The 26443-nt window shown below is 41.0% G+C and overlaps 1 protein-coding gene across 5 annotated transcripts in view; it reads left to right on the forward strand.

Moving 5' to 3' along the window:
• The window catches only part of MAP7 (microtubule associated protein 7), a 181578-nt gene that overhangs the window by 33601 nt on the left and 121534 nt on the right, over positions 1–26443 (forward strand). Inside the window, exon 1 of one of the 5 annotated variants that reach the window (XM_039532606.1) lies at positions 19161–19188. The exons of the other annotated variants lie outside the window; for them this stretch is intronic. Within the exon in view, the coding sequence (XP_039388540.1) occupies positions 19176–19188 (13 nt within the window). The 5' untranslated portion in view covers positions 19161–19175. Of the gene's footprint in view, positions 1–19160; positions 19189–26443 lie in introns of those variants that run through there. 5 annotated transcript variants of the gene reach the window in all.

Raw genomic sequence — 26443 nt, forward strand, 5'->3', positions numbered from 1 at the left:
CCCTAGCTGGACTTCAACATTTTCAGAGACTGGGAGGTACAATGCAGATTCCATTCATACTGAGATAAGGGAAGGTAATTGGCCAAAAAAAAAAAAAAAAATCTCTTCTAGGCTGCCTGGGCTCTGAGGTTTGCAGGTGTGGATAGTATGATGAAATAAAGATTAGCATTAAACCTAATTAACATTTAAAAAAAAATACCACCAGCAGAAAAATTTCTCATTGTCTGTTGAAGGAGGGAGCAGAGCAACAGACATTTGTGGAAATGTATACGATTTTTGAGTGCTGATTAATGTTTCAGCCTGTTTGCTAGGAATGTGATCGCCAATGCAGTACCAATAGTTCAAACTGTTGCATCTAATCAGCTGAGATCTAAATTTCCCCATCTTGTCCTCCTTTTGAACACTCACAACATCTTCAAGCGTGTTAAGCATGCTTGCAGGCTGCCTTTTGCATTGCCAAGTTTCAGAAGAGTGTCTTTCCGTTTAATATAACCCTCCTGAAAAAGCAGGGTTTATTGTGGAACGGTTGGCAGAACTTTATTCACGCTGATGTAATTCAGCGTAGAAAGCTACTGTCTTTTGCTTCTGAATTCTGCTTCAGGAAGCTTGCCAGAGTGTTTTTGGAAATGCAGGTTTATCCAGTTACCTGCCGTTGACGTGTGGAAAAGCAATGCACATTATGCATAGCTCCATAAACAGTGTGTTACATCATTGTTTGCTGTTTGATTTATACAGTGATAAAAGTTCTGCCACTGAAATGAGGACAGTGTATGTTATGATATAATTATGATTCAAATTGTAACTAAACAGCATAATACCAAGATGGATTTAATTATAAATTACTAATTTTTACAACAGTTGTGCACAGACCACTTCTGCATATACTGATTACATAACTCTCTATACATTATTTGTGAATCTTCGCTAAATCTGAATTGTGTGTTTGTAGTATATACATCTGTTTTTATAACATACAATTCTGTAAACACAGAATATCTGTTTACACATGAGAATCCCGGCCCAGTTGGACACTCCGATATGCACCTTTAACTTCCTAGACTATTTGTGGAGAGATTGAAATAGACATCTCTTACCTTGCATGCAAATTAGAACTGAACTTGACACTTGTGTTAAAGTGATGTTGGATGCTGAGGATGCCATTGCAGCAAAATCATAAACAGACTACTGGAAAACAAAGCATGTGACTTTCTTGTGTCTTTTCCTCTGGAGGTGTAACTCCCACTAGTTTGTTGAGAAATATTAAATATAGAATATATTCATACTACCTTTTTAGGTATACAGTACACTCCAGGAATACCCTGGGTAGTGCGATTTTTAACTTTTTGCTCATTTACTTCTTTCTTTTAGCAAAATACATTGTGTATTTTCCTTGCTCTGTCTCTTCTTTTGCTGGAGAGAGTGGAAGGAAGAGTAACGTTTGAAGAAATGCTTCTCCATTCCTCTAGCTACATTATCACTGTGTGTTTAGCTGCCGGCAGAATTGCATAATAAAAAAAGGACAGCAATATCCAGCTGCAGAGTGATATATTGGCAGTGAATCCGTGCTGCAAACCTACAGTCTAATACCACGTCATCATGTCTTTTTAGTAGGAACTTATAGTTCCCCACACTATTGTGTCTTTTCTGAAATCATTCCTCAATATATTATTTACTTTCTGGAGCAGGGTTATCATTCACCCTCTTATTCTACAGTTTAAGTAACAAACAAAAGGGCCAGCAACCATCTATATTACGAGAGTTTTCCTCTTCCTCTTCATTCCTATGAGATACAGTGAAACTGAGGACCAAGACTTCTAGGCAAATTCAAGTCTCACGTGGCCAGTGTAACTGAGGTTTTCAAAGTATCCAAGGTTTCTTGGACAAATATAGTCTGACTCCCCCCCCCCCCCCCCCCCCGGTCCCTTGAATGCTCACTGAAGGCGAGTATTTCACTATGTATCTGCTTTTTACTATCCCCATCCTTGCAGATTTTCTTAGTTCAGTGTACCTGTGCAATGATAGCCCTTCAGTGGCTCAGAAAAGGTATTAAGATCCTTGAACAAGCTGACCATTTTCCTTCTCTTTCCTGATAAGACGGTCAATATCTTCATGATGTTGTATTCAGTATCTTCATAAATTACACCGCTACTGCGATATAACGCCACCCGATATAACATAAATTTAGATATAATACAGTAAAGCAGTGCTCCGGGGCGGCGGGGCTGCGCACTCCGGTGGATCAAAGCAAGTTCAATATAACACGGTTTCACCTATAACACGGTAAGATTTTTTTTGGCTCCCCAGGACAGCGTTGTATCGAGGTAGAGGTGTATTTGGATAATGGCAGAAAATACACCTATAACATTTGCAGATGATACCAAGCTGGGAGGTGTCACAGGATTGACAGGACAGGATTAAATTCAAAATCATTTTGACAAACAGGAGAAATGGTCTGAAATAAATAGGATGCAATTCAGTGAGGACAAATGCAAAGTACTCCATTTAGGAAGGAACAATCAGTTGCACACATATAAAATGGGAAATGACTGCCTAGGAAGGAATACTGCAGAAAAAAATCTGCGAGTTACAGTGGATCACAAACTAAATATGAGTCACTAGTGTAATACTGTTGCAAGAAAAGCGAACATCATTCTGGGATGTATTAGCAGGAATGTTGTAAGCAAGGCACATGAAGCAATTATTCTGCTCTACTCAAAACTGATAAAGCCTGAATTGGAATATTGTGTCCAGTTCTGGGCACCACGTATCAGGAAAGATGCGGACAAACTGGAGAAAGTCCAGAGGAGAGCAACAAAAATGATTAAAGGTCTAAAAAACATGATCTATAAGGGAAGACTTGAAAAACTGGGTTGGATTAGTCTGGAGAAGGGAAGACTGAGAAGAGGACATGATAGCAGTCTTCAAGTACGTAAAGAGGAGAGTGATTATTAAGAGGAGAGTGATTTATTGTTTCCCTTATCACTGAACAGGACAAGAGTAATGGGCTTAAGTTGCAGCAAGGGCTGTGTTAGATAAAATTTCCTAACTATCAGGGTAGTTGAACCCTGGAACAAATTGCCTAGGGAGGTTGTAGAATCTCGGTCATTGGAGTTTAAGAACATGTTAGACAAACACCTGTCAGGGATAGTCTAGATTATTCTTAGTTCTGCCTCAGTTTGGGGGATTGGATAATAGGACCTATCAAGGTCCCTTCCAGTACTACATTTCTATAGTTCTAGTTTCTGTTGACTTAAGGACAGGAAGTTCTATCTTGGCTTATGAATCCAGTCCCCAGCTATGGTTTCACTAACGTGCATATTACCTCCACAAAAAACGATATCATGGCGTTTCTGCACACAGTTCAGAGGAGATAGAGGCATCTGATTTCTTTATTCCTAACTGCCAGCAGTTCCCTTCAATGGTGATTGACAACATATGTATTTAGATATTTAAAAATTATTATTGCTATTTCAGGGTCTCTGGCACTGGAAGAAAATATCATCTAAGATTTTGAAAAGAATATGCTAACCCTAAAATTTAATTCAAGGATAACTACATTTAATGCCAGTAGTAAGTTCTCAGATAGTTTCTGTCTCAAAGTCAACAAAACTGTTATGAATAAAACAATTTAACTAGACTGTTGAGTGTACCCACTGATTTCAGTGGGTTTACACTGGAGATTAATTTGGCCTAGCTTGTCTAAGTAAGCAATTAAATTAGCACCTACATGAAAAAGGCAGTAATCAAATGATTCTTGTTCTTTGGACGCATGTCACTAAAGCCTACTACAAACACAGCTGAATCTAGATCACTGCTTTTTCTTCATTATACCATTTTTCTGCATTCAGAAAAATTTCACATTTCACAGACTAAAATGTTATGCAACTTGAAGTGTGGCGTTTTCCAACAAACCTCCATTATTCCCATCGGACAGGAGACACTGGATGTGGTTTAATTAGGCCGCAACTTATTCTTAAATGTCTGGGAGTACCCAGCAGATAAAAGTGTGTAACGCAGGTAATTCCATAATTATTTTAATATATACCCAGGGGCCTTCCTTCACCCCTCTTACCCATCCTGGTCCCCAGCCTACTCGCTGCTGGGACCTCACCATCCCTCCCCTCGAATGAGGGTTAAGGAAGGACTATAAAAGAAGAAGGTGGCTCCCTGCCGTTCCAGTCACAGGAACTCCTTCTTCCCGCCCCCCCCAACCAATTTCCTCTCCTTTAGAGAATACCTCCTTTGTATCTTTTGCCAATGCATTTTACCTGATCACTGTCCTCTCCCTACAGCGTACCTGCAGCAGACGTTTACATAACGAGTTGCGACACCATAGCCTAACTCCCGTTTCTTGTTCTCCCCAGCAAAGCCCCCCATCCCACCCAGAACCTGCTGTGGGGAAGGCGAAAACCCCCACACTTTGCCTTGGCCAATCTGGCAGTGAAGGAAAAAATCCTTCCCAGCCTCCTGAGAAAGGAGCGGTTAGTGTAGTGCCACAGTGGATTCTGACAAAACCCAGTATTTCACCATTTCTGTGGGTGGGAGTGTGCTGCTCCACCTGGTCCAGGTAAGAGAGCTTTTCCTGCACCAGCATGGACATATATAGTCCCGCCCTCTCTTCTGTTTATCTCGGGGACGATCACTCAACTTCCCCACACTGACCTGCTCTGCCACTGCAGTCAAAAGTCACTCCCTGGCTCTCTAGTCGTTAAAGGGGCAAACACCTTTTTCCAACAAGCCAGATAATGGCCCCCACTGCTTAATGTGGGGTGAGGTCGTTATCCAGACAGACCAGAGTACAGTTAATTAAGATGGAGGCGATATGCTGTGGTGACTAGGTATTGACTCTGACAGCATGACAGGTAGCTTGCTTCAGTCTTTCCTGACAAAGGTAGTAAAAGGAGGATTAATGCAGTATCAAGTGATGAGAAAAAAGGGAGAGGTCACAATGCAAAATCAGGAAAGGGCATATTAAAGAATCCTACCGGTATGTAACTTGAACATACTCAGATCAGCGCAGCTTGATGTAAGTAACAATATCAAGTTTACCCTGACTCACTTTTTTTTTTTTTTTTGAGACACAAAGAGAGAGGGCAAGGGCTAAGCAGGATATATCCCCCTTATTGGTCCTTTTGGGTCAGGTGTCAGCCAGGTTACCTGAGCTTCTTAACCCTTTACAGGTAAAAGGACTTTGGTATCTCTGGCCAGGAGGGATTTTATAGTATTGTACACAGGAGGGTTGTTACCCTTCCCTTTATAGTTATGACAGGGGCAGAATTAAAAACCCATTGCTGTTGTTTTTTGAGAACTAATGCAGGGAAGGTGAAATCCCAGAGGATTAGAAAAGGAGAAATATGAACTATTTTTTAAGAAAGGTAGAGGAGAAAACCAAGAGTATTACAGATCTTTATGTTCAGCTTTTGGTAATTAACAAGATACTGAACAACAGCTTGCAAGTGCCCAGAGAAAATAAAAAATTGTGCTAGAGAGTCAATAACGTGGGTTTCTCGGAAATTCTCTGACAGGGATAACAAGTGTAGTGAATAAATGTAGTACGTAGTAGGGAGAATCCTAAAGTCCTAGCTCCGAACTTACCATGAGAACTGTCTCTATATTAAAAAAAAAATAACGTACTTTTTTACATTCTGTACGTTCCAAAATGTTCATGCTATAAAAAAGGATTTTGTCTTTGACCTAATCTGTATGTAGTGCACCCCAATCTGGGTCTATGCTGGTTATGTGATATGTATGTATCTTGTGAACCTTGTAACTGATACCTGTAATCCCTCATAACTCAAGCCAGACCTCAGATATATAATACCTTCCCTCTTATCTTGTGTATATTTCATTTTAAACATTAACTTTAATAAAATTTTGAATTCTGTTAGTGGGTTTTAAAGCAGTGTCACATAGAATCTTTGAAATTGTTTGAATTTCTTTTAAAACATATCAGAATACTGTAGGCACACTGCTGTATGTTGTAAATGCCATTTTCGTCCTGTCCCAATTACCCCAGAAAGTTGCAAATACTGATTGCAATTCACTGAGAATCTTTCCACAATTTATTCCATTCAAACCAGACATTATAATACATAATACAACAGGAGTCGGCAACCTTTCAGAAGTGGTGTGCCGAGTCTTCATTTATTCACTCTAATTTAAGGTTTCGCGTGCCAGTAATACATTTTAATGTTTTTAGAAGGTCTCTTTCTACAAGTCAATATATAATTAAACTAGTGTTTGTATTGTAAAATAAACAAGGTTTTCAAAATGTTTAAGAAGCTTCATTTAAAATTAAATTAAAATGTTGATCTTACGCCGCCAGCCCACTGCTGGTCTGGGGTTCTGTTCACCTAGGCCGGCAGTGGACTGAGTGGGGCCTGCGGCCAGGACCCCAGCTGGGAAGGATCTGGCAGCCAGGACCCCAGACTGGCAGTGGGCCGAGTGGCTCAGCCCACTGCCTCTCAGGGGTTCCGTCCGCCGGCTTCTGCCAGTTGGACCCGTTCAGCCCGCTGCCAGTCTGGGGTCCCGTCCCTGCCCACATACAGTGGGTACCTACCTTCTCCCTGGTTCTGGCCCCTTCTCTTCCTCTCTCTGCACTGAACTGAGGGTGGGAATGGACCGAGCACAGGGCTGGGGGTGAAGGGTCTGGCCAGGAGCTAGAATGAGGGAGGAGGCTCAGGGTTGGGGTGTGGGGGCACTTACCTGGGCAGCTCCCATTTGGTGCGAGGGGTGCAGGTGGGAATGTGAGTGGGGGTGCAGGAGTTCCCGTTTGGTGCTCAGGGTGGGGATGGGGATGTGCGGGGTGCATGGGATGTGTGAGGGGGCTTTAGATGTAGGGGGTGCAAGAGTCAGGGCAGAGGGCTAGGCACATGTGAGGGGGGGTGCAGGTGTCAGGGTAGGGGGGCTGGGTATGTGTGGGGGTGCCAGAGTCAGGGCTGGGGGTCATGTGGGGGGGTGAAGGAGTCAGCGGAGGGCTAGGTGGTACAGGGCTCAGGGCAGGGGCCTGGGGGTGTGTGGGGGGGGGTTAGGGCTCAGGGCAGAGGGCTGGGTGACTGCACCCCAGAACCCCCAACCCCCTCACTCCTTGTCCCAACTACCCTCTTCTGGGACCCCACTCCCTATCTAAGCCTCCCTGCCCTTTGTCCCCTGACTGCCCCCCGAGGACGCTACCCCCTACCTGTCCCCTGACTGCCCCAACCCTTATCCACACCCCCGCACCCAGACAGAACCCCCTGGACTCCCACGCCTATCTAACAGCTCCCCGCCCCCTGACAGGACCCCCAGAACTCCCGACCCATACAACATCCCCCTGCTCTCTGCTTGCCCAACCCCTTTCCACACCCCTACCTCCTGACAGCCCCCCCCAAACTCCCAACCCCCTCAGCTCCTTGTCCCTTGACCATCCCCTCCAGAGACCCCCCCCTCCCTAACTGCCTCCCCAGGAACCTCCTTGCTTCCTGTCCCCTGACTGCCCTTAAAGCAATGGAAGCTGAATCTCTCTTGATTAGACATGTTTCTGCTATATAAGTTCTTTGGGCTGTTGTTTCTCTTCAAAGCCCAGGGATGCCCTAATGCATAGCTTTGTTTTTGTTGTTCATGTGTCAACTGATATAACTCTGCTCATGCTGTTCCCAGAAGCTTTTTGGAAGTTGGAGCTTGCCTCCAGTGCAGTACTTCCATTCCTATCCTATGCGGCACAATTAACTATGCACTCAAGTAGAACACTGGAAGGCAAAAATTGCCTTCTGGTGCTGCAGAATATTCCCCTTCTTATAGATTTTTCTCTTGAGGAACTAGCCATTATTTTTACATGTTGAAATAAAGGTGTATTGCAAGGTGTCTAAGCGATCTGTTACTATTTGTGAACTGGGTATTTGAGGGGGGAAATGGATAGAGACACAGTTTTTCTTTTCAAATGGAACAGACTAGGAAGATTATAAATGAATAACGGGATTGTTCCTGAAAAAGGACAGTTGGCATGTATGCCAGTTGTTATGGTTAATGGAGAATGCAATTGTTTGCTTCATGTTTGTATTTTTTTAACTCTCAAGTATGTGCATAGTGTGTACAGGGACATTTCAGGTTCTTTAGATGATTACTCTAGATCCTGCTCGTTTTCCATCAAAAAGTCAAGTATTTTCCATTTCAAGAAACCTAGCAAGACTGGTAGCAACTAGCATGGTATTAAACTGTAGATTTTTGTCACTTTCTCAGCCAAATAAACACAGTAGGAAAGGCATCCAGTGGTATCCATAGAAACCAGCACGTTAAACACTTAAGCACTCCCAGGTCATTGACACTTCAAGAGAAATTGATTTCAAAACCTTGTCACAACCTCTTCAGAAGGATTTTTTTTAACAAAGTTTCTGTAAATGTGGTGTGTAATCTGTTATAAATGTATTTCAAAGACAATGGTTTGACTAGCATTGAAGAATTTAAGGTAGCTTATGGAAAAGTTGCAGCTGAAAAGTTTAATTACACTGCCTTCTGAGCTACTGTCAGTGCTTTGCACAATTGTAATCCACTCCTTTATAGTTACAGCTAATTCAAACTCTGCACTGTAAGTTTTGGGTTGTAAGAAGAGATGCTGTACTTTAGCAGTACAAATTACAAAAATTAGATTGCTGTACGAAGATGCATGGTAGGTCTTGCTCAAATCCAATACAAAGGCTGGGCCAAAATTGTCCCTGTTGTAACTCTTGAGAAGCAAATGGAGTTAAGTGAAGGATGGATCTGGATTTCTGCATTTAACCCTAGAGCAATATCCCATTTTTTTGTAATAGATTGAAAGCATCCATTACCCTTCTGCTTCGGTTCTTTTTAATCTTATCCATTGAATTGTGTTTCAACATGAATAATAATTGTGCTTACTGGGGTAACTTGTACTTAAGGGGAAGTGGCCATATAGAATCACTTTGAAAGAGCAAACCACAAATGCCCTTGAAGAGGCTGGTTTAGGTTCTAATTGGTCTTTGGATCGGGTACCTAAACTTAACTTGAGAACTAATAAATGAGTCTGTATTCCTTGACGTGCTCTTCAGCCCCTTCTCAAAAGCAATTAGACTCTTTAAAAACAAACTATTATTATTTCACTCTGCGGGTGTGTCCAATACATACAGTAGGTTAAAACAAATCCTTCCTGAAAAGTTTATGCTAGAACCTCAGCGTGCAAATTACAGAAGGGAATACCTAAGTAGGATACTTCTAAAACCCACTAAATCCTCTTACTCCTCTGGGTATGGGCTAGGGCACATTGGCAAGATCGCTTGTACTGCTGCTACTGCCCATGCTATGTCTGTTTTATGGGAAGAGAGGACTTCAGTTTTGAGGGCACACACCCTCTTACCTTTCAGGAGAATTGAATTTGCCTTTTTTAATGGAAGAATAAAATAAAGCAGTAGCCTACTAAAGAAAAGTATCAACTTTATTGTGTCTCCGATTAGTTACGTTAAAAAAAAAAAAGTCTAAAATCTGTTGTGTTTTTTTTTCCCCCACACTTTCAGTTACTCTATTGAAATGTGCTATTTAAGTCAGCTCACCATAAGAATGTAAGCTGGACTGTCTCTCTTAAGGAAGTAGAGTGAGTTTGTTTGCCACGTCACTCTTCCAGTTCTCTTTGTATGCCCATAGAGGAAAGCAGAAGTTGAGACATGCAGTGGCATTTCTCTGATGGACTGGGTCCAGATTCCCTTAGTTTGTCCCATGTCATTGACAGTATATGACTAAATCAACAGTTTGACTGTGGAGCATTGTGTCTCAGTGTTTAAACAGAGCAGCCTGGCTGTCAAATTTAAATGCATTTGAGTCAAATACTTTGAAATCAATGTATCATGAACAGGGCCGGCTCCAGACCCCAGCGCGCCAAGCACGCGCTTGGGGCGGCATTTTGCCGGCAGGGCGGCAGCTGGCTCCGGCGGACCTTCCGCAGTCATGCCTGCGGGAGGTCCACTGGAGGCGTGGGACCAGTGGACCTCCCGCAGGCATGCCAGCGGATGCTTCACCGGAGCCGCGGGACCAGCGGAACCTCCGCAGGCATGTCTGCCAGAGGTCCCCCGGAGCCGCGGGAGCGGCAACCGCCAGAGCGCGCCCCGTGGCGCGCCAACCTGCTTGGGGCAGCGGGATTCCTAGAGCTGCCCCTGATCATGAATGACAGAGAGAGAGAGAAATATCAAGATAATGGATTGTGAACTTTTAATGTGGCTAAAGTTACGTCTTACTCCTAAGTAAAAAGCTACTATACAAATGTCATCTATGCATACCCTAAGGAAACCATCTACTACCCTTTGTTCACAGCAAAGTGCATTAGGACATTCTTGGCTCACATGAGTGATTTACTTCTGAAATCTGGTGAGCAATCCAATAATAAACCAATTTCAGAAGTTGTTGGGTTAGTTTTGGATACTCATCTTCCCTTATGTGTTTTAACTCCTGTGATGAGGCTGTTTCAAAATGTGTGTTTTTGCTTGTGCCTTAAAATAGTTTTGCTGTTTGGGGCATTTTAAAAAGTGTTTTTCAGTGTTGCACCTATTCTCACTGTTGAGCCAAATATCTACTCTACAACTGCTACTCTGTTGATGATGATGATGATGATGATCACAGTTTTAATAATTGAAGTATTTGACTGTTTCTGTGTGTGTGATTTTTTTCTTTCTAAAGGCTTTACTATATTGATTCTCAATCTGTTTGTCAAAATGCTGCTTCCTTAGTGAGCTAGTGGGCATGAATTATGACAAAGCTCAAGCCCCTGTCTTCCACTTAGCTATAATATCTTAAGCATCTTAGTCTAAAAGTAGATATAAATTCATAGATTCCAAGGCTAGAAGGGACCATTGTGATCATCTAGTCTGACTTCCTGTATAACACAGGCCATAGAACATCCCCAAGATAATTCCTGGAGCAGATCTTTTAGCAAAACATCCAATCTTTATTTTAAATTGGTGAGTGATGGAGAATCCACCATGACCTTTGGTACGTTGTCCCAATGGTTAATTACCCTTACTGTTAAAAATTTGCATCTTATTTCTAGTTTGTGTGTCCAGCTTCAACTTCTAGTCACAGGATCGTGTTATACCTTTCTCTGCTAGATTGAAGAACTCATTATTAAATTTTGTTCCCCAAGTAGGTACTCATAGACTAATCAAGTCACCCCATAACCTTCTCTTTGTTCAGCTAAATACATTGAGCTCCTTGAGTCGATCACTACAAGACATGTTTCCTAATCCTTTAATCATTCTTGTGGTTCTTCTCTGAACCCTCCCCAATTTAGCAACTTGTTTCTTGAATTGTGGACACTAGAACTGGACACACTATTCCAGCATTGGTTGCACCAGTGACAAACACAGAGGTAAAATTACTGCATTAGCCCTTTTGGCCACAACATTGCACTGGGAGCTTATGTTCAGTTGATTATCCACCCTCATCCCCACGTTTTTCAGAGTCGCTGCTTTCCAGGGTAGATACCCCATCCTGAAAGTATGGCCTACTTTCTTTGTTCCTAGGCATATACATTTACATTTAACTTTATTAAAACTTGTACTGTTTGCTTGCACTCAGTGATCTGTCCTCTTCATTATTATACTATTCCCCCAATTTTTGTCATCTGCAAACACTCCATTCATGGTCTATGTTTTCTTCCAGATCATTAATAAAAACATTAAATGGTGTAAGTCCAAGAACCTGATCCCTGCAGGCAGGGGCGGCTCCAGGCACCAGCGCAGCAAGCGCATGCCTGGGGCAGCAAGCCATGGGGGGGATGGCCTGCCGGTTGCTATAAGGGTGGCAGTCAGGCAGCCTTTGGTGGCGTTTCTGCAGGAGGTCCGCCGGTCCCGCGGTTTCGGTGGTAATTCGGCGACGGGTACGTCGAAGGCTCGGGACCAGGGTGGACCTCTTGCAGAACCGCCGCTAAAGGTGGCCTGACTGCCGTGCTTGGGGTGGCAAAAAACATAGCGCCTCCCTTGCCTGCAGGACCCCACTAGAAACACACCCATTCAATGACTATTATCCATTTACATTTTGAGACCTATCAGCCAGCCTTTAATTCATTTAATATGTGACTAGTTTCTTTTATATTCTAGCTTTTTTTAATCAAGATATTGTGCTACCAAGTCAAATACCTTTCAGAAGTCTAGGTATGTTGCATCAATACTTATCTTTATCAACCAAACTTGTAATCTCATCAAAAAAAGATATCAGGTTAGTTTGACAGGATCTATTTTTCATAAACCTATGTTGATTGGCATTAATTATATCACCCTCCTTTAATTCTTTATTAATTGAGTCCAGTATCAGGCACTCAATTATCTTGCCCAGAAATGATATCCGTGTGACAAGCCTATAATTACCCACGTCATCCCATCTACCCTTTTGAAATATTGACACGACATTAACTTTCTCCCAGTCTTCTGGAACTTCCCTGGTGTTCCAAGTCTTATTGAAAATCAACATTAAGGGTCTTAGATGCAAGTTATTTGTAGATGCTGATTTAAAAATATTTAGCATCATCCTGAGATATTGGTGGAATGGCATGGAAAGAGTGTTATCATATGATGTGACATCATCTGATTTTTTTGCCAAATACAGAACAGGAATATTTATACAACATTTCCACCTTTTCTGCATTATTGATAATCCTACCATTTCCAGATTATTTTTGTTCCTAATGCACTTAAACTCTTTATTTTCCTTAACTCTTCTGGCTGGAGATTTCTCCTTGTCGCATTGCTTCTTATCAATTTTCTGCAGTTCCTAGCTTCTGATTTATATTCATTACTATCAATGTCATGTGACCCAGGCTCTGCTCAGGGATAGGCTGCTGCCACATGCCTGACAACTGAGTCACTGCAGGCTCTGTTGGAAAGGTAAGTCAGTGCATCTGAATTGTTGCCATCTGCCTGAGTGATGACTGACTGGCTCTGTTGGAGGGGAGAGTCATGGTAGCTAAGTGAGCAGCCCTGGTTTGGCCATGGGTTTGCTTCACAAAATCACAGATAGTAGTAGTGCTGGTAGTGCTAAACAGACTGTTCATTTGAAAAAAATTATTTGCCAAAAAATGCAGTTTCAGTTGATCCAAAATTATTCACATTTATTCTGTTTGAAATTTCATACACATTTGTTGCATAGTTTTGGCCAAAAATAAATATTTGGGTTGGATTTATGAGGAGACTTTTGGCCCCATTCACAAAATGGCTGGAGGAAGCTGTGGTGACAGTCTCCCATATGACTTTTAGTCCAGTGGTTAGGGTATTCACCTGAGATGTGGAGAATAGATTTGAACTTGGGATTCACAAATTGCAGGAGAGTGCCCTACCTGCAGGAGTATGGGATATTCTAGGACAGGTCTCTGTCAATCTCTCATGTTGAAATTGTTCCACTTAGGATAAATTGGAGCAGGGATTTGAATTTGGGTGTCCTCCCTGAGTGCTCTAATTATCAGGCTATGGGGATTGTGATTTGGGTGTGTGGCTGTCTTTTCTGCTCAAGCTCTTCTGCTTTGTATTGAATACTTGAACTGTCATTGGGGCCAGAGTCTTGAGGGGAGTGAGAATGACTGTATAGTCGGGTGGCTAGGGCATTCCCGTGGGTTGTGATAGACCCAAGTTGAAGTCCCTGTTCCTATGACTATTTAATTACTTCTACACAGTAGAACAGCTTCATGGGGAGAGAGTGAGAGAGATCTGCCTTGCAATCACTGGAGCCCAGTGGTTTGGGCATGCTTCTGCAGTGTTGGAGACCCAAGTTCCAATACCTGCTCCACCTCAGGTAGAAGAGAGAATTGAATGTGGGCCTTTCACATCCCAGGTAAGTGCCCTCACCTTGGGGCTAGAGATTACACAGGAAGTGGCACCAACTTCACCTTCTCCTCTGGTCATTTTGTGAATCTAACACTTATTTTCTTTGGCTTTTTATTTTCAAAGATGCCCAGGAACAAATCAAAACATTTCATTTATGATTGAACAAAATGTTTTGTTTGACCCCAAGCAAAATATATATTTGCTGACTTTGTCAATTTGCCAAAAATTTTCAGAATTTTCAGTTCGGGTTGAAATGGAATTTAAAAAAAAAATCAGAACGGCCAGCAAACTGAGAAATCATGTGTTAGCCCAGCTCTAAACTATAGCAATTATGCCATTAAAGTTTGTGTTTCTGAAAAAATTAGGGTACATATTTACTGCAACAGAGGAAAGTTAAATATTTTCATTCTTTCTGTAGTTATATACTCAGACGGTCTATTGCTTTCCATTTACATGCCTGAAATGGATTTCCAAGGACACTTATATCTAGGGTGGAAATAAATTTTAGCTTGTTGGGGCAGGTTTTAATCTAGCAGGTCTGATCACTTCACTTCTGGTTTTGGGTACTAGATGGCATTTTTTAAAAAAGTATTAATCTTTTACCTCATGAATATCTGTACATGATTTATGCTAGCTTTGTATATGCAGTACAGACCCCAGATGAGTTTAAATGGTATGTATCCATCTATAGACACAGAAAGGGAAAAGAATAACGCCCCAATCTGTCAACACTTATGCATGTGTATAAAGTTAGTCACATGCTTGTTTGCAGGATAGCAACCCAAGTTCCCAGAGACGGTGCCAAAAGAATGTTGTTTTTAGTGCTTCTTAATTTATAATGGTGAACTGTAATATGATCAGAACTCCATATCCGGCATATGGGTTTTCCTATATTTACAGTACTTGTTTATGAAAAAGTCTTAAAATTGCATGGAGTGTTTTAAATGTGTCTTGGAAAGAGATGCAGTAATTTTTTACTAAAACTGTTAATCTACTAAAAACAAAAAATTCCATTTTCATATCTTAAATGCAAGGTGCGTATCCCTGAATTCTTCATCACAGGGTTGTAATCCTTAATTATGAAAATGAAGACAGGTCAGAGCTATCATGCATGGGCAGCCCAGAGGATAGCACTTGCTGTATGACCTTTGCACAAGAAGTCCTGCCTCTGCCATTAGAGCAGGGGTTCTCAAACTTCATTGCACCACTACCTCCGTCTGACAACAAAGCTTACTACGTGACCCCAGGAAGGGGGATTGAAACCCGAGGTCGCCTGAGCCCCAACGCCCCAGGTGGAGGGGAGGGGGCAAAGCCCAAGCCCAAGCCCAGGAGTTTTAGCCCCAGGCAGGGAGCCTGTAACCTGAGCTCTACCGCCCAGGACTGAAGCCCTTGGGCTTTGGCTTTGGCCCCAGGTAGTGGGGCTCGGGCTTCAGCCTTGGCCCCCGTCTCAGGCTCCAGCAAGTCTAAGCCAGCCTTGGCGACCCCATTAAAACAGGATCACGACCCGCTTTGGGGTCCCGACTCATAATTTGAGAACTGCTGCATTAGAGGATTGCAGGCAGCATGGAATGTATGGGTTGTTCCTTCTCTTCCACTGCTGAGACAATTTATGGCAAGACATCTCTGGCACTCTCCCTGTCTAGCTTCCCATTTCCATTTCTTCCACCTCCCCACCTGTATCTCACTGAAGATAGTTGGATGTAGAATCAGCTTCTCCCTTTTCCATGTGTAGTTCCCTAGACACGTGATGGTCTTGTCAAAAATAAATAAGTGCCAATTTTAAGATGCCACTTGAGTGACTTCCCTCTCCCTGGCAGCCTCTTATATAATTTGCTGTGATGCTGACTGCTCATAAGGAGAGAGCAATAAAGGTCAGTTGACACCTTGGGCTACAGTGGTAATAAAAAATAAAGGTAATAATTGGAGATATACCAATCTCCTAGAACTGGAAGGGACCTTGAAAGGTCATTGAGTCCAGCCCCCTGCCTTCACTAGCAGGACCAATTTTTGCCCCAGATCCCTAAGTGGCCCCTTCAAGGATTGAACTCACAACCCTGGGTTTAGTAGGCCAATGCTCAAACCACTGAGCTATCCCTCCCCCCCCATGATCACCAACCAAACACTTGCCAGTGTAAACAACAGTTATGTTCTATTATAAATATAGAATGAAAATGAGATATTGCAGAAACCATTGTCTGGGCAAATGCTGATATTTTAAAGGTGGCTAGTATACTTCAGGTGTGTGTGGAAAACAGAGATTGCTGGAAGGTGCAGAGAGTCTATTTCCCCCCATGCCTTCATCAGAGAAAGAAAACAGAAAACCCTCAAGAGAAGGGAGAACTCTTTTACAATAAAGAAAGAAGGTGATTGGTTCTCAACCACCAATTCTGTGTTCTGTATTCCATTACTCACATTACTGTTCATTGAGTACATTTCCCAGACCTGAAGATGAGCTCTTTGTAAGCTTGAAAGCTTGTCTCTCTCACTAACAGAAGTTTGTCCAATAAAAGATATTACCTCACCTACCTTGTCGCTAATATCCTGGGACCAACATGGCTACGACAATACTGCATATGACTCTCACTTGGCAGCCATATAAAACAATTTTTACCTGGAACTGAAGTTTTTTTTTTCTTTTTTCTTTCTGCTGTTCCAATTGGAATGGGTGAAGACACCCTGTCAGTCCAGGCCAATCCTCTGTTAATCCAGGGAAATCTATTTTGCGTCAACAAGCTGACACAGGCTGGGATCCCTTTGACCAGTCTGGTACATCTTCTAGTTGTTAAATCAGTGGTGACTTGGAGGATAATATCCATGGAGGTAGCAGTGGCTCGCTATTGTAAGAAATGTAATGTTCTTTAGCTCCAGTCACAGACATATATTATTGAGAAAAATGAATTTGTCATAGCTCCCTTTCATAAGGTTCTTGAACCTCAAGGGATGACCAGAAAGTTAAGACAGAAGGCCCTTGAATATCTAACTTGTCAGATAATTAAAACCTTACAACTGTCAGGTGCCTCCCATTTCATCAAGTGGGTATATGTGAATTCACGTCATTTGTCACAGTACTGTAACAATGAGCTTTTTGAATGCTGTCTTCTAGCTTGTCTTTATCTAAATTTGCATAGAAGTCTTATATAGGACTACACTGCCACTCTGTTTTTCATTAAGTATTTTAATATAGTCCTCCTGCTATTGGCTGCCCCCTTCCACACACAGAGCTTTCAGTTCAGTTAAGTCAGCCTACCATACCTTTCAACCTCAGCTAAATCATTCTCATTCATAAACTGTAGTAAGTGCACTGTGGAAAGAACACTCCCTCCCCCACAAAATCTTTTCAATTCTAGCCTATGATGAAGATAAATATCCAGCCCTTTCTAGGAGCCAGGCTGCTCATCTGCATGGCCTAAATCTATGTAGGACAATCTGCAGCAACTACAGCATAGCTGTGTGGCTATTTTTGGCAACATACCTTCTGTCTAGTGGTCTTAGAGCAGTGGGAGGCTGCATATGCCTACTGTGCGGATGCTATGGATGTGGGGTGATTGGAATTATTTGTCTGGTAAAATATTAACAAAAACATATACAGATACTTTAAAAAAAGTATTTATGACATGACTTCTTAAATACAATTAATCGGATTGTACTTCTATTTCATGTTTCCTTTTTACTCTCTGTACTTGCATGCTAAGTAGGCAGTGCATTAGATGATGAGTTAGCAAGTTTATTTTTCCTACATGTCAGTGAGAGAATAAATTCTTATGTTTCAGACTCTTGATGATCTTGTATTGCAATATTGAGTAAAAATGTGCAACCACTAGTTTTTCTGTCTCATGGGACACAGACTGGACTGATGCTTGTATAGTAAGCAGGCTTGAATGCTGAAATGATGCTTTTCATTGCCATTTAAAATAAAAATTCTGCATAATAATGATCACCTTTCTGTGCAATCTGCCACTGTTACTCAAATTGAGTTGGTACTTTACTCTGAAAGTAGCCCCATTGAGCTCAAGAGAACTAATTGTAGAGCAAAGTACTATTCAGTGGTTGTAATGTATTGCAGGAAGTGTTCTCAGGCCACTTGGAATGGTTATAAATAAAATAGGTGTTGCAGTGCAAGAGGACATTTATAAAGTGCAACACTTACGAAGCTCTGCTATTGGAAAGTTGAGACCCAAATGTTATGGCACGATCATGTCAATTTAACAGAATTACATTTGTAAGTTATGAGTCCCTTATAAATTGGTAACGGAAACTTTAAAAGAATTGTGTGGTCGTTTTTTCTTGAGTGTCATGAAACCTTTTCTTTCTTTCTTTCTTTCTTTCTCTTTTTTTTTAAATATTATTACTTAGACAAAGTTATCCACTTAGAAAGTGGATAACTTTCTAGGATGGCTTTTTTTGATATTACTTAAAATCCATATTTTCTGTATATAGTCTTTCTTAAAGTTATTATTAGCTGTTACTCTAAATTACTAGCACATTCGTATGCATAATATTGGACACTGCAGTGACTCCAGTGGTAGCACTGCACTCACTGAAGAACACAGTGTTCTTTACTGATCAATCAAAATTGAAGAAATACCCATCCAAAATTTTACAGTCCATAGTACTAACATATCAGATATCCAAGAAAATGTTATATTGCTCTTTAAAAAGCAAGTGCCGAGGTCCATCGTTGAAGCTAATGTGCCGTGCTAAATTAAGTAATGTTCTTTGCTTTAAAACTCAACATTTTCAGTATTTCAACAACTTAATCTTTTCATTTATGTAGTTGAAAGAAGAGGTGTTTTACTTTTGTTATAGTGAGGGATTTGTTCAGGCAAAATTGGAGGCTGTGTTGTGCTCCTTTTTCTTTTTGTTATTGTGAGACAAGTTTGAGCAATTAGACCAAAACATCTATTATAAAGGGTGTGTTTTGAAATGGGAAGTAGGGCAGTGTGGTAGACAGCTGCCAGTACCAGTAACCAGTTGCTTTGGGCTTAGCTTCTATTAAGCAGCTCAACCTACTGACGTAGTGCACAGGGAAGTACTCAGCAGATTTCTCCCTCTCCCTATCCTCATTAATAATCTCCTATGCTGTGGATGTGACAAACTCCATTTTGATCGGAAGTTGGGCCTGAAATTGTAAGAGCGAGTCAGATTTGACCTCAAAACTGTATTGTGTTAGGACATATTTTTGCCATTTCTGAAGTTGCACATTCAACTTTACATTTGACAAAGCCTCTTCATTCCTTTTTGGATGGCTTGTTTGCCAATCTGGTTTATATTTTTTTAGTATAAGGTGAAAACTGAGGAATGTTAAAGTCGTGCAGGTGTTCTGATATGGATCTTGCAATGGATTTATGATAGACACTCTGAAATGCACATGAATACATTGTAATGGAGAAAATAAGTAAGTACCTCATTTTTCATGTTCCTTGAGATATTTCCTTTAAATGTTTTTCTAATTTTAAAGTTTGGAAATGGAAATATTGTTATCCACATTAAGAAAATGGACAGCTAGCCTCTTTCCCTTGCATTTTTCTTTCCTAATCAAGTTTACTGAGTTTAATGTAATGTATTAGTTTGGAGTCTAATGTAATGCATCAGTTTGTAGGAGAATTATTTCAAATTACACCAGTCATCTGTTGATTTGATTTTTCTAAAATACATAACCAAATCACAGGTTTTGTGCTATCAGTGATATGAGACAGCAAGGAGTGATGTTTTGTCTTGTAATTTGAATGGAAAACTTCATTTAAAAAAAACCAGAATGGTATATTAAACAACTTTAACAGTTTATCATATTATATAATATAATATTTAATGTGCATAACTTTTTCAATAACTTATTTAATACTGAAGTTGTACTTTTATCCTAAAACCTGTTTTTATTTGCCTAGTCTACTTTTTGTAATCAAGTGGCCGTACCCTAGGAACATATTGTAGGTATCTTCTTGTTCAGAACAACACAATAATTTACTTTGAAAAGATCAGACCTAAATTAAAGCAAATTTGGAAAGACTGGTAGATGCAAAGAAAAGCAGAGCATGATGAGACCTGCTAGGTTATTGTAAAAGATTTTATTACAATACAGACTGGGCTTGGGGTTGCTAACATATTTGATAGATTTGGGGTTAGGATGTAGAACTGTGACATGATCGACATTGAAATGTTTTCTTCTCCTCTGTTGCCCTCTAGCAATAATACTGATGAAAGAATGTATAAAACATCATTGTGGAGGCTTATTCCTGGCTAATTAGTGCCTTGTCTATTTAGATTGTAAGCTCTTCGGGGCAGGAACTGCCCACTTCTTTGTGCAGTGCCAAGGCCCCACTCTATGCACTACCGTGATAAACATGATTAATAATATAATAATGCCTTTTTACAAATAATAGTGCATTTTAAGAATATTTTTCCACCATAATTTGTATTTAATGTGCTTAGCAGTAACATAGCCTAACTGAATTGATACTAGTTGGCTGGCACATGTAACTTTATGGATGCTGCTTGGAAGAAACCATTTTAAATACTGATTAGCATTAGTAAAGCTTGCCCGCCATGTTGGGGTTGCTGTGAAAGTATTTTAAAGGTAGATGGTTCTTGCTCAAGTAAAAACTGAACTTTAATGCTACAGATTAATGATTCTGATATATTCCTTGGAATTATTATTATTTTTTTAAATGAGGCTCATTAGAAAGGAAATGCAATGGTCCTGAAAATAAGGGATGGATAGCACCAGTTAGAGGCCATGCTCTAGGTAGTTTTTCTTTCCTCACAGCTACAGCACCCTGCTAATCTAGTCCTGATCATAGACTGCAAGTCATACCAGATTGGGGGGAGGGGGGGAGGGGTGGAATCATTAAGTGAACAAACATCCCCTAGGAAGTAGGCCAAGACCAGCAACCTCATTTTCATTTTTGATTTAATCCAGATTTTCAGATGTGAAAAGCTATTGTATTCATCCACTGCACCACCACTGAACGCTTCTTCGGATGAAATCTCTTGCAATATTGATGTCACAGATAATTCTGTATTATCTGTTAGTTGCAAAATTCCAAAGTGGAAATGGAAGCATACGTTAACATAATATCATGAAAGGACATGAAATCAGAAACAGTGCTTTTGGGCATAAGGGCTTCATGGAATTGCAGGAAAACAGATAGGTGATCAGAGGAAACTGGGTGCATGTTTAAGCTGAGACAATTTGCCAGTGAGTTTTTTTTTTTTAAAGAGTGATTTTAACTTCTAATTAAAACACATGGCAATAAAATTAATCCAAATTATGTGGAATGTGGAAGGTCAGTGTGTTTTGAGAACCAGTTTGTACAAAAGGAAATATGTAAGCACGAGAGGATTTTGGTGAGGGTTGTAATGAGTATATGAGTAATGAGTATATGACAATCTGAAGGGTTTTGTGATAGTTAATAACAGCAAGAGAGATCTGAGTGTAAAAGAAATCATGTATCACTTACTCTTAGGAAATGTCAATCATACTGGCTTCCGGGTTTCTGTCAATTTATGTATGGTGATCAAAATTCTTTATTGGGAAGCAAACTGAGGCTGTGAAAACGAAGGCTGTGTAAAATGACGCAAGAAAAAACAGATTTGGAGTAATCTCTATTTTTGCATGCTGCAAGGAAGCCTGTAAATATTTACCAGATCTGTGTTTTCTCTAGCCAAGTTGTGAGGTGTCTGTGTATAAATTTTGAATAATGGCCTGGGACATGGGTATGTAAGGTATGGCTCTATAAAACAAAAGAGTCTGCTGCCTTTAGTATTTGCATTGTGACCAATCAAAGCTGAGAGGTTATAAAGTGAAGTGTATTCATGAGACGAACTGAGTAGTGTTCAAGAGGTACATGGAAGTAGACAAGATTTTTACTAGAATGAAAAAAGCCCATGTAGACAATCATGAGACCATGGACAAATCATTTACACTCTGTGTCAGTTCCTCATCTGCAAAATGGGGATAACACTTCCTTTCCCCCAACATACATCTGTCTTGCGTCTATGGAAAAGGGTTTGGTATAAGAACCTGAATAGAACAGTCAATGTAACTTTGTCACTGTCCAGGGTACTTTCAGGAACAGGATGACGGAACTGTTTTTTAATCTGTATATAATAAGAGAATGAAAAAGTACTGGAAATATATCTGAAGTGAATTGAAATTGCTGTATTTTTTTAGACAGTAAAAGATGTACAATATTTCCGCAGACAGTAAAAGAATTACAAAAGGAAATGTGCACACTTATAAGAACGACCATGCTGGGTCAGATCAATGGTCCATCTAGCCCAGTATCCTGTCTTTGAGGGCAGCCAATGTGAGACACTTCAGAGGAAATGAACAGAACAGGGCAATTTTGAGTGATCCAGCCTCTGTCATCCAGTCCCAGCTTCTGGCAGTCAGAGGTTAAGGGACACCAGGAGCATGGGGTTGCATCTGACCCTCTTAGTTACTATCCATTGAACTAATCAAATTCTTTTTTGAATCCAGTTATGATTTTGGCCTTCACAACAGATAGTTAATAATGAAGTTGTGGCCTAATTAAACCACATCCAGTGTCTCCTGTCCTCCTTCCAATATAACCAGACAGTTTCAGTATTAGCTGAGCAGTATCTGCAGTGTTGCATGCATGACATTTTAAGTTGTATTCTATTAGAAACTGTTAGTGTTCTTCCATTAAAATCAAAGCCTGGAAGTGGATGAGGCTCATCCAGTGACTAGCGAGTGACTAGATTTTTTTTTTAAGAGGTGGTGGAAGTATTTAGTAAATAGCTACTACGCAGGCATGTGATCTACTTTCACAAGGTTAGAATTTCAGCTTTTTAAGGACCTCAGAGGACACCCATGAACACAAAGGATTAAGGGAGTGTTTGGCTTTGGCTTTCAAGGTTCAGTAATAATATTTTTAACCAAAAGTAGTTGAAAAAGCATTTGAAACCATCCACAACTATTTTTACTATATCTACATTGTGTGTGGGGGGGGGAGGGGGGGAAGCATCAGAATCTATATAAGCTTCATGAACCACATGATCATCATGGGTTAAAATGCCACACTACAATTTGGGTCTTTTCCAAGTGTGGACACCACAGTGCAGTGTCATGGAGATGTATCGCTGACTATGGTGGAAGTTAAAAAATACAAGATAAATGTGGGGTCTTGGCCGCAATTATTCTTTCTTCCAATAAAATAGGTTGTAATGTGCAATGCTTGTATGGACAGCTACTGCATTGAGGTGGATGTTCCATTTCTCTGCACAGTCAATGAATTAACTATACTTCACGTGTTAACCTGTAAACTGCTTTCAGAGAATTTCAGCATGGAAGTCAGTAGCAAGTTCTCACATATGAAGTGAGGCGAGCAAGATATGGAGGTAAATTCTTTAAATCTAAATCTCTTAGGCAAGTACATATGTGAGGGCAGAATTTGAACTGTGATTTAAAAAAAGAAGGCTATAAGAGGCAGGTAAATACTTTTGTGAGTGGTGTTGGACTCTACTTTGACTTTAAAAAAAATAATTGAAGTCAGCTAGCTCCTTGTATATGCTAATTTGGTGTGTCTAGAGATGGTGACAATGCATTGACGTTCTCAGATAACAAAATAATTCAATATTTTGGTCATTTAGGGGAGAAAGAACAAATTAATTAAATGGGCTTGTTTCCTGCATTTATGGGTTTTTTGGGTTTTGTTTTAAGGTAAAAGGTAAAACCAGAATAAAGCAGCATAAGTTTAAGGAACAAAAGCAAATTATGGCTGGGAGATTGAGGACAAGTCATTAAACCCTGCAATCCGTGTACAGGTATGTCAGTCCGTAGGTATGTTTCATCTCTGGTGAAATGCAGTGGAGTTAACTGCAGATGAATTCAGTCCAACATGACTAAATGCAAGAGTAACCCTCTTTTTTGAGACATGCATCTTTACTGTACTGAAATGTATTAAAACGTAGCAGTTATAAAAAGCTGTTATGATTGTCCTACAATCTGTGCTATGATAATAGAATGTCTAGTTCTGAAGAAAAATTATTTATAATTCAACAGTCACAAGACTCTGCAGTTCAGTTATAGTCTCACTGGATACTGCCCATGTGTATTCAAACTGCACTTTTCTCTAATGCTGGGTCTCTGTCAGAAGACTGGAGCACTTGCAGATATCCACATCTGTTCCTCGCTATTTTTTCTCATTGCTGTGCCAGTCCTTTATCACCTACAGCTGACAACAGGCTGATGTTACCTGAGTGCTAAGAAATGAAGACATCTTGGTATTTTGGTCTGCTATTTTCTTGCCACCAGACACGGCGGGGGGGAAATCTCTTCATACATATTTGTTGTTACGGTCTCTTACAAGATAGATTCCACTTTTTTCTATGATGACAGTAATAATAAATAATAAGTATCCACTGCCTCCATGACAAGATGTGGGGGAAAAGTGAAATGTTATTGATAAGTTCATTATCTGTAGGAAGCAGAGGAAGAAACTTTAAGAATACTAAACTAGTCTCTTCATTATGAGTCCCAGAAGTTCTTGAAGAGTTGGTAGCTCTCATCATCGGTGTCTTCTAGGGCTCTTACTATAAAGCCTATTTCAATGTTCTTAAAGTTTCTTGCTCCAATGCCTACAAATAATATTTAGAAAATATAGATAGTTTATCACTAACATCTTACATTTAGTTCGTCTCCTTCTTAGAGAGTCACTATATAAATTAAATTGTTTGCTATTCTGGAAATATTCCTGCTTCATAGTCTGATACAATTATGATATCATTGGACATATTAGGGGAGCAGATTCGAAGAGGAACACATTTTGAAGATGCTGCTACTGCTTCAGAAACTTGGGTTTCCATGGACCTTTAGTGGCAGATTGTTCTTTCTGGCTCTTCAAGCATGTCGACACATACTAGATTTAACCTTAAAAATGGTGGTGATGTGACGTGCAGGGCCGGTGCTACCATTAAGGCGAACTAGGCGGTTGCCTAGGGTGCCAAGATTTGGGGGCGCCAAAAAGCGGTGCCCCCACTTTTTTTTACAGCGGTTCCTCCCGTAACGCGCGGTCGCTTCTCCACTTCTCCCGCCTCCCAGGTTTACAGTGCCAATCAGCTGTTTGGCGCCACAAGCCTGGGAGGAGAATTAGAGCGGGGGTGGCATGCTCGGGGAGGACGCAGAGCAGAGGTGAGCTGGGGTGGGGAGATGCTGCACGACTCCCGGGATGGGGTGCTGCTGTGGGGGGAGATGGGGGGTGGGGGAGCTGCTGCGGGGGGGGGCACCTCAGGGCAGGGAGGGGAGCTGCCACGTGGGGGTGCCTCAGGGCGGAGGGGAGCTGCCACAGGGCTGGATGGAGGGTGCAAGGTGGCCCTTGCGCCGGCCCTGGTGACATGGAATTTGTGTTTTTATTTTGTTTTGTTTTCCCCCCCACTACTTTGCCTATCTCACCGAGGAGAGAGTGTCTCTTCCTGGCAGCATGCCCATATTTACAGCACTTAAGTCAGAGCCCAGATTACAATTCCTGATGTTCAGCTCCAGATGGTCATTGCACTGAGCTGCTGTGCAAGCAAAGCAAGTGTAAGAGGAAAAAGGAAGCTCTGAATGGTAAGAGGAAAAAGGAAGATTCTCTGTAACACCCAGAAAAGCATGTAACAAACAGGACTTCATGCTGGTGGGACAGAAAATAAACTAATAGATCAGTCAGTAAACTACTTTATTGTCTAATGGAAGGCAAATCTTGGCACTGTCTCAGATGCAGGCTATTTATTAGTGGGGGCGTGGAGGGATACAATCAATTGTAGTTGTTGTTATATCTATAGCTGTCTCTGGGTCTGTCTGTCTCTCTCTCATCATCTATCTAATAATTAATAAAAAGTTGTCTTACCCTGGCTTCTAAAAGCATCACTGAATAGTGGGTCTTGAGGACAGATAGGAATGAGATATTAACGTAACTATTTTTAATTAATCACAGACAATCTTTACAGCACTGTACAAAACACAAATGCAGGTCTTGCCCTGCGGGGGCACTCTAATGGGCTTGACTAAATCCATGATAGCCAGGATGGAAGCCCATTGGAACACAATAGATTTTAAAGCATGTATTTAAATGTGGTTTCTAAACTTGGTCATTTGGTACACAGCCAGAATCTCAGGGGGTTAATCCCAGTTGTCCCAAAGCGGTACAGAAGAATTCAGCTCCAAGGAGGGGAACCGTACATTTTTAAGGCTGCAAACGCAGGGCTTGTGTACACTTACCACACTGTAGCAGCGTGGCTGGCTGCCATAGCACTAAGTGAAGCTATTACCTATGCTGACGGGAGAGCTTTCTCCCATTGGCATGGGTACTCCACATCCCCAAGAGGTGTAGCCCTCCCGTTGACATAACACTGTGTAAACTGGGATTTCAGTTGACGAGACACCCTTGAACGACATACTTCTACCGACATAAGTTTGTAGTGTTGGCCAGGGCATAGGTTACGATTTTCAAAAGTGCTCAGAGTTGGCTTAACATTGTTCTCACTGAAATCAGTGGATACTATTGGCTTCCAGGGGACCAGAGTTAGACATTTGCTGAGTGCTTTTGAAAATCCCACCCATATTCAGTTACTGATTTAGGCTCACCCACAGTTTAATATTTTAAAAAACAAATGAAAGCTTCAATGCAGCTTTAATATCATTTTGCGGC

Source organism: Mauremys reevesii, linkage group 3 (assembly GCF_016161935.1).
Source record: "Mauremys reevesii isolate NIE-2019 linkage group 3, ASM1616193v1, whole genome shotgun sequence".
In the NCBI taxonomy this organism is placed as follows: domain Eukaryota; kingdom Metazoa; phylum Chordata; order Testudines; family Geoemydidae; genus Mauremys; species Mauremys reevesii.